The sequence below is a fragment of the Emys orbicularis genome, chromosome 20, assembly GCF_028017835.1.
Source record: "Emys orbicularis isolate rEmyOrb1 chromosome 20, rEmyOrb1.hap1, whole genome shotgun sequence".
Taxonomy (NCBI): domain Eukaryota; kingdom Metazoa; phylum Chordata; order Testudines; family Emydidae; genus Emys; species Emys orbicularis.
The window spans coordinates 9,044,234-9,058,075 of NC_088702.1; the positions used below are offsets into that span (position 1 = coordinate 9,044,234).

At 58.0% G+C, this 13,842-nt stretch overlaps 1 protein-coding gene across 1 annotated transcript in view; it reads left to right on the top strand.

The window, feature by feature from the left end:
- Window positions 1–13,508, top strand: part of SEMA6C (semaphorin 6C) — a 37,652-nt gene extending 24,144 nt beyond the window's left edge. Inside the window, exons 17-18 of the mRNA XM_065420147.1 lie at window positions 1,631–1,780; window positions 12,286–13,508. Coding sequence (XP_065276219.1) covers window positions 1,631–1,780; window positions 12,286–13,508 — 1,373 coding nt within the window. The remainder of the gene's footprint in view (window positions 1–1,630; window positions 1,781–12,285) is intronic.
- The last annotated feature ends 334 nt before the right edge of the window (window positions 13,509–13,842 follow it).

Sequence of the window (13,842 nt, forward strand, 5' to 3'; positions counted from 1 at the left end):
CTGCCTGCAGTACCACCATTGCTTCCTGTTGGGTAAGGGTAACACCCTCCACGAATCCCCCTCACCATCCTATTGGGACAGCGATAAGCTCCCTCAGGGCCAGGCCGGGTGTCTCCTGCTCTGGGAGTCCGGGTCTGCTGAAGCCTGGTGTCCAAAGATGGCTCCCACCAGGCCCGACCACGCCCAGACAAAATGCTCACCAGCCAGTGAGGCTTGGCAAGGTGGCAAAATGGAGAGAGGGCAGAGGGTGCCCTCCATGGCTGCCAGGAGTTGTGTTGCTAGTCTGTCACCATCCACACCGACACTAACCGGGTCCCCTAGCTGCCATCGCTAACCCCGTCACCTCTCATCACCCCACCCGCCATCTCTGCTCATCGTCACTCAGAATGTCCCGCATCCCTCTCCGCCAGGGCAGGGATGGAGCCACTGATCCCCAGAGCTCTGGAGAGAGGTTGGGAACCCAATGGCTCCCTCACCGGCCGTGCTGCACAGCTTGAGTCAGGCCCCGCCATGACGGCTCTCACCCCTAAGGTCGTGCTGTGAATACAGCGGGCCAGATCCTGGTTCTGTGGGCAGCAGCAGAATTCCTCGTAGCCCCCAGACAGCCAGGACCCGACCTGTCCTCCCCAAGGGCTAGGTCTGGAGGAGAAAGCAGGGCCAGACCGCTGCGTGCGTAGTCACTGTTCGAAAGCAGCCAGGAAGGGGCAGCTGGGTTTATTGAAGAGAGGGGTTAGATTGCGGCGGGCGATGCCCCCTGGCATGGGGTGGGGACTGAATCTGTCCTTTGGAGCGTCACAAAGAACCGCGGCATGGGGCAGAGTGCGGGGTTGGTTCCTCTCTTTCTCATCTTCTCACCCCTCTGGACTGGGGCTGAGGACACAGGGCCGGCCACGCGGCGCCGTAGCAAGTGAGGTGCTGGGCCCAGGCTCTGAGCGTAGGGCCCACGCCGGCTGCTCTGTACACGGAACCGGGCACGGCATGCGCAGGTGCCCTGCAAGCTCCTCCTGGGCAGTGCTGGGCTTTCCCCCACCCCACCCACAGCTCTGCCGGTGCCCCTCAATCCCGACCCGCAGCCCCCTGCTAGCCCAGCCCTGTCCCCTCCCCCAGCTCTGCCGGTGCCCCTCAATCCCGACTCGCAGCCCCTGCTAGCCCAGCCCTGGGCTCTCTGCACCTAGGCCCACCCTGCAGTGATCAATGGGGCCAGGACTGAATGGAGCCCAGCGAGTGAGCTCCTCCTTCCCGCTCCCTCAAGGGGGGTCTCTCCAGGGCAGGGCCCAAGCCCATGGGCAGGGGGGCAGGGTGTCGGGGAAGCTCTCCCTGCGTATGCTCTGTGCAGAGCCAGCGTTGGTCTGTAGGACTCCTGTTGCAGCCACCAGTGGGATGGATCCGGGAGGGGGTATTTTACCATCCAGCAGGGGGTGCTGGGCTACCTGGTTTGCCGCTGGCCTCTGGCCCCTTGTGCCGGCACTGAGAGTCACTGGTGATAACGCAGTAGGTGGAGCGGGGTGATCCAGCCCTCCAGCAGGTTGGAGGGGGACCCCTACCCGGATCCCGCAAGGGTGCAGGCTCATGCTGCCATCACCAGCCTGCTGCGTCCCCCTGACGTTTTTCTTTGTCGCCGGTAACGCAGGGCAAGTCCGACCCGCGGGCCCCACCGCCAGTGCCGCGCCCTTCCCGGCGCCCACGGGCCGTACCCAGGCGGGCACGGCCCGAGACGCCCGGCCCGCCCCTGGCGCCGGGGACCCACGCTCCACCTTACGTATGGCTGTAAACACTCAGGGTAAGAGGGGATGTGCCCGCGCGGAGCTGCACGACGGGCTGTCACCAGCACCATTAACTCAAGCCCCGGGGCTGTGAGAGGATTAACCCGCGGGAGCATGGCACCTGTTTGCAAGCGGAGAATAACCAGCTCTCTCCCTTTCAGTGGTGTTCGGTGGGGGGAGCGGGCAGTGCATAACCCCTGGTGTGCAAGGAGAGGGACAGGATCGGGGGTCAGGGTATGAGAGCGGTGTGGGGCTGGTCTCAGGGCCCGTCTAGCCCAGTGTCCCGTCACTGGATGCTCCAGGAGGGGCGGTGAACGCCACCGCAGGCGGGGATGCTGCTGGACCGGGGCGGGGATTAGGGGACGCAGCAGGTTTTTCATCAGACACTGAAACTTTTTGCAAGTTTGCGCGGGACGTTCTCTGGGCCAGGCTGGGATTTCACTTGCTGGGGGAGAGAAATACCTAGAGTGAGAGAGCCTCCCGCCCCAGAGGAGCCAATCGCCCGGTGCTCACCGCTGTCACCTGGCACGGGGAGATCCCTGCTCTGAACCTAGGACTCCTGCATCCCAGGCGACAGCCCCGATCCCTGGGCTGCTGGCTGTTCTGGGGAGGGGCAGGGCCGCTCTCGCTGGCTGGGTTTTCGTGAAGAATGGCAAAAGGGCACGGGGTTAGCCCCAGGCCACACGGGTTGTTCTGAAATCCTGAAAATTGTCATGGGTCAGGAGAGAGAGTTCCCACCCGGCTATAGTGCTCTGTGTGTGAGAAAGAGAGAGAGCTGTGTGAACCGGGGGGGGGGGGGGAGGAGGGAAGCGGGGGGTGCACAGGGTGTTGTGTGTGTTTGTGTGTGTGTGAGGTATGTGAACAGGGTGCTCTGTGTGTGTGTGAGGCGTGTGCACACAGGGTGCTCTGTGTGTGTGTGTGTGTGAGGTGTGTGCACAGGGTGCTGTGGGGGGCGTTTGCACAGGGTGCTGTGTGTGAGGTGTGTGCACAGAGTGCTGTGGGGGGACGTGTGCACAGGGTGCTCTGTGAGTGTGTGAGGCGTGTGCACAGGGTGCTGTGTGTGTTTGTGTGTGTGTGTGTGAGGTGTGTGCACAGGGTGCTGTGGGGGGCGTTTGCACAGGGTGCTGTGTGTGTGTTTGTGTGTGTGTGTGAGGTGTGTGCACAGGGTGCTGTGGGGGGGCATTTGCACAGGGTGTTGTGTGTTTGTGTGTGTGTGAGGTGTGTGCACTGGGTGTTGTGTGTGTATGAGGCGTGTGCACCGGGTGGTGTGTGTGTGTGTGTGTGTGAGGTGTGTGCACAGGTGCTGTGGGGGTGGTGTGTGCACAGGGTGCTGTGTGTGTGTGAGAGGCGTGTGCACAGAGTGCTGTGGGGGGACGTGTGCACAGGGTGCTCTGTGTGTGTGTGAGGTGTGTGCACCGGGTGCTCTGTGTGTGTGTGAGGCGTGTACACAGGGTGCTCTGTGTGTGTGTGTGTGAGGTGTTTGCACAGGGTGCTGTGGGGGGCGTTTGCACAGGGTGCTGTGTGTGTGTGTGAGGCGTGTGCACAGAGTGCTGTGTGTGTGTGTGTGTGTGTTTGTGTGTGTGTGTGTGAGGTGTGTGCACAGGGTGCTGTGGGGGGGCATGTGCACAGGGTGCTCTGTGTGTGTGTGTGTGAGGCGTGTGCACAGGGTGCTCTGTGTGTGTGTGTGTGAGGCGTGTGCACAGGGCGCTCTGTGTGTGTGTGTCTGTGTGTCTGTGTGTGTGTGTGTGTCGGTGGGAGGTGTGCACCCGTGTGGTGAGCGGTGCGTACATGTGTGTGTCACGGAGCGGCTCATCCTTAGCTCGTCTCCCCTCGATCCCCCAGGCCATACGCAGCAGAGCCAGTGTCATGATGGGGAAACAGGGCCAAAGAGAGGCCGGGACTTGCCCAGGGTCCCAGAGGGAATCAGTAGCAGAGCCAGTCCCACCCCCTGTCCCCAGCAGGAGTAGGACTCCTGGGTTCTGTTCCAGGCGCTGGGTGGGAGGTGGTTAGAACCGGGATCTGCCCGGTGTCCATGCTGCAGTCAGTGGGACCATTGGCCCCGCTGCCCCAGTGTCCTGCCCTCTGCCCGCCGAACTCAGAGCGAGCGCTTGGCACTTGCCGCTGCTCCCTTAGTGCCAGCAGGGAAGGAGCCATCAGGATTCGGGGGCTGGGGAGTTGTGCTGCACAGACAGATCCGCAGCTGGTAAAGACTGGGGTAGCTCCTCTGAAGTCCAGTCCCCCACCCCCCTCTAGGCATTGGGCTGCACCTCCCCTCCCCCCGAGCCTGGGAGAGAACCCAGGAGTCCTGACACCCGCTCTAACCCCTAACCTAAGGCAGGGACCCAGAGCAGAACCCAGGAGTCCTGGCTCGAAGACAGTGGAACTCTGATGCCTTCCCCCACCTGAGGCTTGAGGTAGGACAGGCTCCAGCGCTGTCAGTCCATCCCTTCTGCAGAACTCGCAGGCCGAAGAGAAGCAAATGCGCCCACCCCTTTGGAGAGGGAAGGCACGGATGCCTTTTGCCTGGGAGACAGCTGAAGGACCAGAGCCGAAATGGCTTTTAAAAGCCAAGCTGATTGGGGCATTAGGACTAATGTCTGTTTAAAAAAACCAGCCAGACACACAACAAGCTATAAAACCAAAGCCAAGCAGCGAGACGGCGCTGCTCCTGGCAGGAGGGAAGGCGAGAAAATAACCGTCAAATTGCAGCGAGCGCTCGGAAGCAGGCTCTGGAGTGAGCGGAAATGGGTCGCGAAAAGCAGCCAGATTATCTCCTCCCCCCCCCCCCCCCGCAGATGAAAGGGTTGTCTGGCCTTATCCAGTCAGCATTGGCACCAGGATGGGCAGGGGGAAGGCCACCGATTGCTCGCAGCTCCGAGCCCTGGGTAAAGTCACCAACCCAGCAGGGTACTGGAGGATCAGAGGGGACGATTTCAGGGGAACCTCCCCCACCTCTCAGAAAAAACGACTCATCACCCCCCCTCCCCCTCCCGATATATACTGCCTGGAAAATCAGTGGTGGGGTTGTGAGCTAATGGTTAGCGCACGGGACTGGGATGCAGGACTCCTGGGTTCTATTGGCTCTGGGAGGAGAGTTTTCGCTAGGGGTTAGAATCGATAAATGGTAGTCACGAGTCCTGGCGTCTGTTCCCAGCTTGCAGGCAGGCAGTGGTCTCTAGTGGTTAGAGCAGAAGGGGCTGGGAGTTGGGACTCCTGGGTTCCAGTCTTGGTTCTGGGAGAGGAGTGTGGTCTAGTGGTTAGAGCAGGGGATGGGGAGCCAGGACGCCTGGATTCTCTTGCTGACTGCTTGGCTGTATGAGAAAGTTATACCAGTATGAGATAAGATGAGTATTTAAACCACTAGAGAGACACCGGAAGCCTGTATCTCTTTTAGGCTTGGCATCTGTCACTTTGGACAGGGATTATGCTAAACCGGAAAAAAAGCCCCTCGTCCTGGGATAAAGCGTCCCCCCGTCGGTTATAGCTAGCACGGTTTGAATTCACACCTGGGCTACATGTAAAATGCAGGTCGACATAGCTCGGGGGGGTGAAAAATCCACAGTCCTCCGCTCTGCGGATGGTTCCTACAGCAACGGGGAAACCCCGTCTGCCGCTGTAGGAAGCGTCCGCACTACGGGGCTACAGCGCCATCGCTGGGCCGCGCTAGCATCCGTCGTGTGGACGAGCCCTGACACCGGGATAACGTTCCCATGTGAACAAGCCCTGACTCAGGGTGTGGCCTGGCCTCTGCCGCCCTCTGCACCTTCGCTTCCCCGGCCATCAAGTGAGGGAAATGGGCCGAATCCGTCCCGGGTGTAAGCCATGGGCCGAGCGGAGAGCTGACTGTGACCCTGGACGCCTCTCCCTCGCAGGGCGCCCGTGAGGCTGAATTCATGTGAGCAGGGGCTGGCAGGGCCGGAGCAGCGGGGTGAGCAGTTCTGCGTGGGCATGGCATCTGATCCCTGCTAAGTCAGCAGGGCGGGAGCCCTGAGGGGGGTGCCCCAGGGTATTGTCGCTGATGTGACCTTCTAACCAGGAGTCAGTCGAGGACCAGCTGTTGTCACTGCTCCCAGAGCCAGGCAAATAGAGCGGCTCCTGGGGAGCCTTCCCCAGTGTGGGGCCTGGGCTCAACTCAAGGGCCTTCTGCAGCAAGAGGAGGAGGGTGTTTGGTGCCATTCCAGGGCGACTGAGCAGAGCCCGGTGTTGTTAATAACCAAAACCTCTCAAAGCCTCTGAGAGTGACCTTACTGCTACAGCTCTCTTTACTTCAGCCCCCCTCTGACATGCAGCTGCCTCTGGGGTGGAACACAGCAGCTCTTTATATAGAGCTCATCCACTCACCACTAGCATGCAGCCACCTCTGGGGTGGAACACAGCAGCTCTTTATATAGGGCTCATCCACTCACTAACATGCAATCACCTCTGGGGTGGAACGCAGCAGCTGTTTATATAGGACCCATTCACTCACCACTAGCATGCAGCCACCTCTGGGGTGGAATGCAGCAGCTGTTTAACAGCCATGTAGACCAGGCTGGGACATAGAAGAGAATGTGCAGGGGTAGGGTAGAAGGTAACTATGCAGGTTAGCGTTCAGGCTGGAGAGGGGGGGTTAGCCCCCTGACACTAGCTGAAAGTGCCTCAGGATCGTCACCAGCCGCAAGGGGTTACGCCTCCCCTGAAATACCGCAGCTCCCTGGGACACCGGGGTCAGCACCCCCCTTGTATCCACCAGGCTCTTTGCCGGGGGGGTGGGTGTCTACCCTCCAAGCACCAACCTCCCCAGCCCCGCGGAGCCGGGACCCCAGCGCAAGGCAGCTCATCTACCTGCAGCCTGTGCCAGCCCCTGCCCTCCAGATGAGCCAGCGACTTTCCATCAGCAGCACGTTCCGCCGCCTTGCTTCCATTGCCCAGGGTTACTGATTGCTCTGCCTTGAGCGGTAACGGACGAGAGAAAGAGACGGGAGCCGAGCTCCCCCGTCACCCTTCTGCTAAACGCGGATGCCCCAGAGCCCTTCGCCTGCCCCCCGCACGCCTTACTGCAGCGTGGAGTTTATTGGGAGGGGTGAGCTTAGACATTAGCCTGATGCCCAGACTGTAACGTCCAGTCTGAGACACCAGTTCCCCTCCACGTTCCACTGCCCAGCCAGGCAGCCCCTGTGGCTTCTCCCGTAAGCCGTGCCGGGACAGACTCCGCGGCGCAGATGGGCAGCACCGGCTCTCCCGTGTGCGAGCAAAGGGGCCTGCCCCGGAAAATAAATCAGACCTGGAAATGGCAGGTCCCAGGGCAGACCGGGGTGCCCCATACCGCAGCCTCAGAAAGCCAAGCGTGCCTAAGGTAACCACAGTATTCCCCCCACCCCACCCCTATACCTCTCCCTGGGGCTGGACATGTTCATGGGGTCAGATTCTCAGCTGGGGTGAACGGGTGTCGCTCCATTGGAGTCAATGGGCCAGATCCTCAGCTTATGTAGCACGGTTGACTCCGATGGAGCGACGCCCATTTACACCAGCTGAGGATCTGGCCCCTCGTGGCACGGGGAGACGAGCTTGGCTCCATACCGCTTGCTGCCAGCGGGCTGGGGAACACTCATAAAAAAGCATCTTGCGCTCGTAAATTGCGCTCTCCCAGCTGTGGGGCTGAACTGAACAGCCAAAGGAGGGGTTCAGCCCTCAAGGGAATTTGAAAGCACGGATTCCCTTGAACTTTGGCTGAATAACAGATTGGTTCTGCACAGACGCGCATTTCCTGTGTCATTCGTCGAGCTCCCATTTTTAACAAAATGAAGAGGGTCCCCGCGTCCTGTCCCTTGCTCCCCACGGTGAACCGCAGCGGATTAAAGGGATCCGCTGTCTTTTCTTTAAAGGCCTCGCGTGGCTTGGCTTTTGTAAAGCGAGCAGCACCCAGCCGGGGCAGCAGTGGAGGGGGCTGTCATAAGCTGGGAGCTGCAGCTGTGGTAAGAGCGCTTAACGTGTGCGACCCAGCTCAGTTAACAACTGTGACCCCTTGTGTCTCCCCCTTTAAGCACAGAGCAAAGGATACAATAAAATCCCCTAAAATGAAAGGCATTGGAGCTGCAGGGTTCCTAGGTACCAGTGGGTTAAAAGTCCGTGGCGAAGGGGTTGGGTGGATTGTGGACCGGTTCCAGCCTGTGATGTGGCGCTTTGGTGTTTTCCCAGCCAGGGAGCAAATTCCTGCTCGATGGAGCTAAAAAACAACCCAAAAAAAAGAAGAAAGGAAAAGAAATCCAGTTCTCTTCCAGCCTTCTCCCCTTCCCCCTCTTCTGGGATTTTTAAGATTGATGCCTCAGCCGAGTGGAAAGGCTGATTTCAGCAGGGGCTGGGTTGGGGGTTTTAACTCCCAAAAGCTCGGGTGCAAAGAAGCTGTTTTGATGGCTTCGCTCTGGGGAGACTTTTGCCTTTGGCAGATGCCGGACTGACCCAGTTCCAGTCCCCCTTCCCTCCCGGCTGCCTGGATAAAAGATCTACAGATGTCCAACTCTCCCGGCCCGAGTAGAAAGAAATGGCCCGTTTCCATGGATACTTTATTACCCTTTTTTTTTAATGGAAAAAATCGTTTTTTCCCTTGACTCACAGGGTTTTGTACCCGGTCACAATAATCAGCCCCCTCCCGTCTCTTTCATTTCTCGCGCCGTACTTGAAAAAGTCAAGGCATGAATGGGAAGACGGTGCCTTTTTTCCTGATCCCTGTGGCTAACATAAAATGCCAATAGTCTGGCCGAGCTGTGGGAGACCACGCACGCCCACATGACTTAGTGTCGCGATCCCCCCACGGTTCATCTGAACCCTGCCGGAGCTTGGGAGGAGGAGTCAGGACACCTGGGTTCTATTCGAGAGGTAGGGGACTGGCAGTCAGGACCCTGGAGTTCTGTTCATGGCACCAAGAGGAAGTGTTTCCTAGTTGTAAGAGCAAGGGAAGAAAAGCCAGGACTCCTGGGTTCCTTTCCTGGCTTTGGGAGGACATGGGGCCTCATGGTTAGTGTGGAGGTCTGGAATCCAGGACTCCTGGGTTCCACTGGAGGGTATTGGGTCTGGAAAAGAGGATATTTTTAGGAGACAGAAACATGGATCATGGCCCTTTGTTCTCTTGGTCGACTGATCAGCTGTTGGGTGAGCGTGAGTACTCGGGGTAGGGGCCCCCGATCCTGTGTCATGCGCCAGCCCCTCCACATGGGCATCTTCCCCCAGCACCGCCGTTGCTGCTGCATGGAACGCGTTGCTTGCCGCTGTCACCCGCACACGCTTTACTGCCACGGCCGGCTGACCAGCTCCCCCGGCAGCTTCAGTTCCCCAGTGGCACAAATGCTTCTCCTTTCATTACTAACTGCACGGAGTGTGATTCGTCCCTCGTGGCTGCGGAGGGCAGGGCAGGGCGCATGTGTCTGGGCAGCATGGTGTTTCTGTGCCATCAGCCTGGCTTGTGCAGAGCCCATGGTGTCTTGTGCCGTTTCAGGACAGACCTGTGCTCATCACATGCCCTTTGGGATAACTGCAAAACAGCACAGCCCTGCCGCTGACCCCCATGGCCCCAGCTGAGTCCCTGGGCTCTGTTCCCCTACTGCCTTCCCATGGGAATCTCCGGGGTGGGTCAGGACGGGGCTCCGGCCAACCGCAATCTCCTCTTGCCCAGTGGCTGGTACCAGCTGCATCAGAGGAAGCTGCCAGGATCCTGCAGTGATGGGAGAACCTGCCCCCAGGGAATGCTCCCTCCTGACCCCAGGAGGGGTACCTGGATTATGCTCTGCAGCTTAAGGGTTTCTCCTGCCTCTGAGTCCTGAACCCTCCCTTCCCTACACACATCGCCTACACACGTCGTCCCAGCAGGGCCCGCTTGGGTCTCTCCACAAGCTGCAGGGATGGGACGGGCCCAGTGGCTGCTCCAGCAGTCAAATCCCCCAGGTCCCTCCCTGCTGCCCCACTCGCCATCTCCCTTTGCTACCCCGCATCCCCAGAAAGAGCTAAATCAGCAAAGACCCACAGGGGCCACACAGCCAGCCTGGGGCTCAGGGCAAGTTACACAAAGCGGCCCAAGCCAAAGGCCTTGGAAGCCAGTGGACAAACTATGGACAAACAATCCCCATATCCCCTCTATCTATCGATCTATCCCCATACACCCCCTTTATCTATCTAGCTATCCTATCTATCGATCTATCCCCATACATCCCCTCTATCTATCTATCCCCACACACACCCTCTATCTATCTATCTATCGATCTATCCCCATACACCCCCTTTATCTATCTATCTATCTATCTATCTATCTATCTATCTATCCTATCTATCGATCTATCCCCATACATCCCCTCTATCTATCTATCTATCTATCTATCTATCTATCTATCTATCTATCTATCTATCTATCTATCCCCACACACACCCTCTATCTATCTATCGATCTATCCCCATACACCCCCTTTATCTATCTAGCTATCTATCTATCCTATCTACCAATCTATCCCCATACATCCCATCTATCTATCTATCTATCCCCACACACACCCTCTATCTATCTATCCCCATACACCCCATCTATCTATCTATCTATACCCACACACCCCATCTATCTATCTATCTATCTATCTATCTATCTATCTATCTATCTATCTATCTATCTATCCCCATACACCCCCTCTATCGATCTATCCCCACACACACCCTCTATCTATCCCCATACACCCCCTCTATCGATCTATCCCCATACACCCCCTCTATCTATCTATCTATCTATCTATCTATCTATCTATCTATCTATCTATCTATCTATCTATCTATCTATCCCCACACACACCCTCTATCTATCTATCTATCTATCTATCTATCTATCTATCTATCTATCTATCCCCATACACCCCCTCTATCTATCTATCTATCTATCTATCTATCTATCTATCTATCTATCTATCTATCTATCTATCCCCACACACACCCTCTAGCTGGCTAGCTAATCTCTTTTCTCTCTTTTTCTGTCCCCTAATCTCCTTGCCTCTTTTCTCTTATCTCCATGTCTTTCTTGGGGCCCAATGGTGACCCCCTCCTCAGTGCCCCTTGTTGGCCTGATAGCCAGTGGGAGTGGGGTGGGGGAGGGTCCTTTCCCTCTCTCTCCGTATCCATGTTTCCTGCTCTCTTTTTTCTCTAGTTTTCCATTCTTCTGTCTGCTCTTTGTCTCTCTCTCTCTCTCTCTCTCTCTCTCTCTCTCTCTGCTGCCAGCTTTCACAATTAGCCATCAGGCAGCCTGATTGCTTTCCCTGCCACTCTGCGCTTTAGGCCACTCGTTGCTCTCCGCAGCCGCCTGCCTTCTGGCTGCCTTGGGCTCGGCTGCTCCAGTCCCTGTTTGGAGCACGCAGCTTTGAAATTAATCAGCTCCCCCCCCCATACAGTGCCATTAGAATAATGCCTCCGCGGCTTGCAAAGGGGAGGAAAAGAATAAAGGAGCAGAAACAGCTGCAGCGGCCCGGCTAACGGGATGATTGAATTTCAAGGGGTTTTCCCACAGGAAGCTGACACGTTGCCGTCCCTAACTGGGTAAACTGGTGAGGACCCATCACCCCAACCTCCAGCCGAAGCCACTTGGGTTCTTCAGGCCTCCCCCCGCTGCTGTTTTTCATCTTCTCTCGGCAGTATTTGTGCCCCCACCAGAGGCAGGGACTGTTCAGCATCCCCCATGTTCCCCCAAGATTTCCATCCATCTTGTTTGTGAGCACAAAGTTCAAAGCAACATCCAAGACGGGGCTCAACAGCCAAAACTTTAGTCGAGCGCAAGGTTTTGGCGAATCCAGGGGGAACGGGGTGAAATTATCTGGCCTGTGGCCATACGGGAGGCCCAGCTGCATGATCTAATGGTCCCTTCTGCTCTTAACACCTCTGAATCTGTGGCCTTCAGATGCTCATCTGGACCCACAGCCTGAATCTCCTCTTCATTACGTCACTGTGACTCTGTTGACTTTAAAAAAGTTGCTCCCAAATGAGGCCTTCGGGTGGCCTTCTTCGCTTGCCCATCGCTAGAAATAATAACCCACTCCCTCCCCCACCCCGGACATCCTTGGAGTTTCACACTGGCTCCGAAGAGCTGGCATAGCTTTCCATGCAGGACAGCAGCCACTGGGCCAGATTTCACCCCTGGGCAAAATCAAAGGAGTTATTTCAGGCAGGAATTTTCCATGTTGCACCTTCATTGACTCCATGTTGGCCATCCAATTCCATTCCCCATCTCATGTCATTGCCCCTTTCTGCAGTCCCAGAGATTAGTCAACAGGAGCACAAATTCGGGGATTTTCTTGGCTTGTCCCTATTTCATTCTGAACAGAAAACAAGAGAGAAAAGACGCCGTGAGCTAACGTCTCCGGCCTCTCCAAAATGGGCCCCGACCTGGGAAGGGTATTTTACTCAGCTCCAGCCCACGAAAAGGACATTCCTGCCCCAGCCAATTCTTCTGAGACTCTTGAGGATGTTGATGGATTAACCTCCCGTCTAACTCTCTCTTTGTGTGCGTGTGTTGTGTTTCTAGGCGTGCGGCAGGAATCCGAAGGCAAAGACGGCTCCAAGAGCGTCCATTTCACCTTCCTCATCGGCTGCGTCTTCGTGTCATTCGTCCTTGGGGCCTTCTTTTCCGGTTTGTTCGTCTCCTGCTACTGCAGCCACGTGTTCCAGAAGACCAAGCACGTCAGCAAGGACCCTGAGAACGCGATCCAGCGCCCCCTGTCCCTGCGGAGCTTGGCTAAGATGAACGGGCTGCTGGACAACCCGTCCAAGGATGGGCTGACAGAAGCCTCCTCTCCGAAACTGTACACCACGCTGCTGCCCAGTGAGAAGGAGCCGCACAATGGAACGGCCAAGGCCGGCGTGAAGGAGCACCCAGAGCTGTCCGGTTTGCCCACGCCTGAGTCCACCCCGGAGCTGCCCATGAAGAACATGAAGGCCATCAGGAACCAATGGGAGAAGAACCAGAACTGCAACAACGCCAAGGAGTCGCAAGGCAAGGGCCACCTGTTCCCCGGCCCCGTCTCCGGCACCCAGGTCTTCCAGTTCCCCGGCGCCATGGTGCTGCCTAGCAACCTCCAGGGCTACGACCCGTCACTGGCCGGCTACCCGGATGAAAAGAAGATCCCCAACGCAGAGCGGGTGCTGGTGCGCCACTCCCAGTGCTACCTGCCGAAAGGGGTGGAGGTGACGACCTTGGAGGAGCTGCTGAAACACCTCCACGAAGCTAGTGGCTCCCCGAAGAAACTGCTGAGCCATCAGCCGGCCATCAGCCCCCACGCGGCCATGTCCTTCGCCAACAGGGTGCAGCCCAAGATCCCGGACACCGAGAGCGCCCCCTATTACAGCTCCTCCACCCTCCCCAGGGACAGCTTGCCCCGGAGGCTGGACGTTCCCCCCGACGTCACGCCGCAGTCCTGCCTGGAGAAGCAGCCGCCGCCCAGGCACCCGTCGCAGAGGCACTCGCTGTGCTCGGCGCAGAAGCTGATGAACCTAGCGGTGGGCGGGGGGCTTATCTCCCGGCAGCACAGCCTGAGCCAGGCAGTCCGGCAGCACCCGCCCCCCGCGCTCCTGACCCGCATGCACTCCACGGGCACCCAGGTGCCCCTCGAAGGGCACGGCGTCTTCCAGAGCTCGCTGCCCAGGCCCGGCGGCATCAAGAGATCGGCCTCCATGAAGCCCGACGTGCCCCCCAAGCTGCTCTTCATGCCCTCGTCCCCCATCAAGCCGGCCGCCCAGTTCAAGTACTGACCCCGCCAGCATGAGCCGGGGGGGGGCACTGCTTGCCGGCGCCCCCTGAGCCCCCGTCCGCGGCTCCGGGGTGGGGGAGGGGAGAACAATCGGAAGCGGCCGGGCGAAAGGCCCCACCCTTTGCCCCCTGGATTTGTAGTTTTGCATCTAAAAGAGCCTTTTTTTTTAACATGCATCCAGCACACGTCCCCTCCTAACGCCCGAGCTTCAAGACCATGGGGCGGGCGGAGAACATGTCCCTCTGCCACCACATCCACCCCCCCCCTAAAAAGCTGCGGGGGCCACGCTGTCAACCAGCCGCCTCCTTTCCCGCTCGGCCTGTTACGATCTGCGG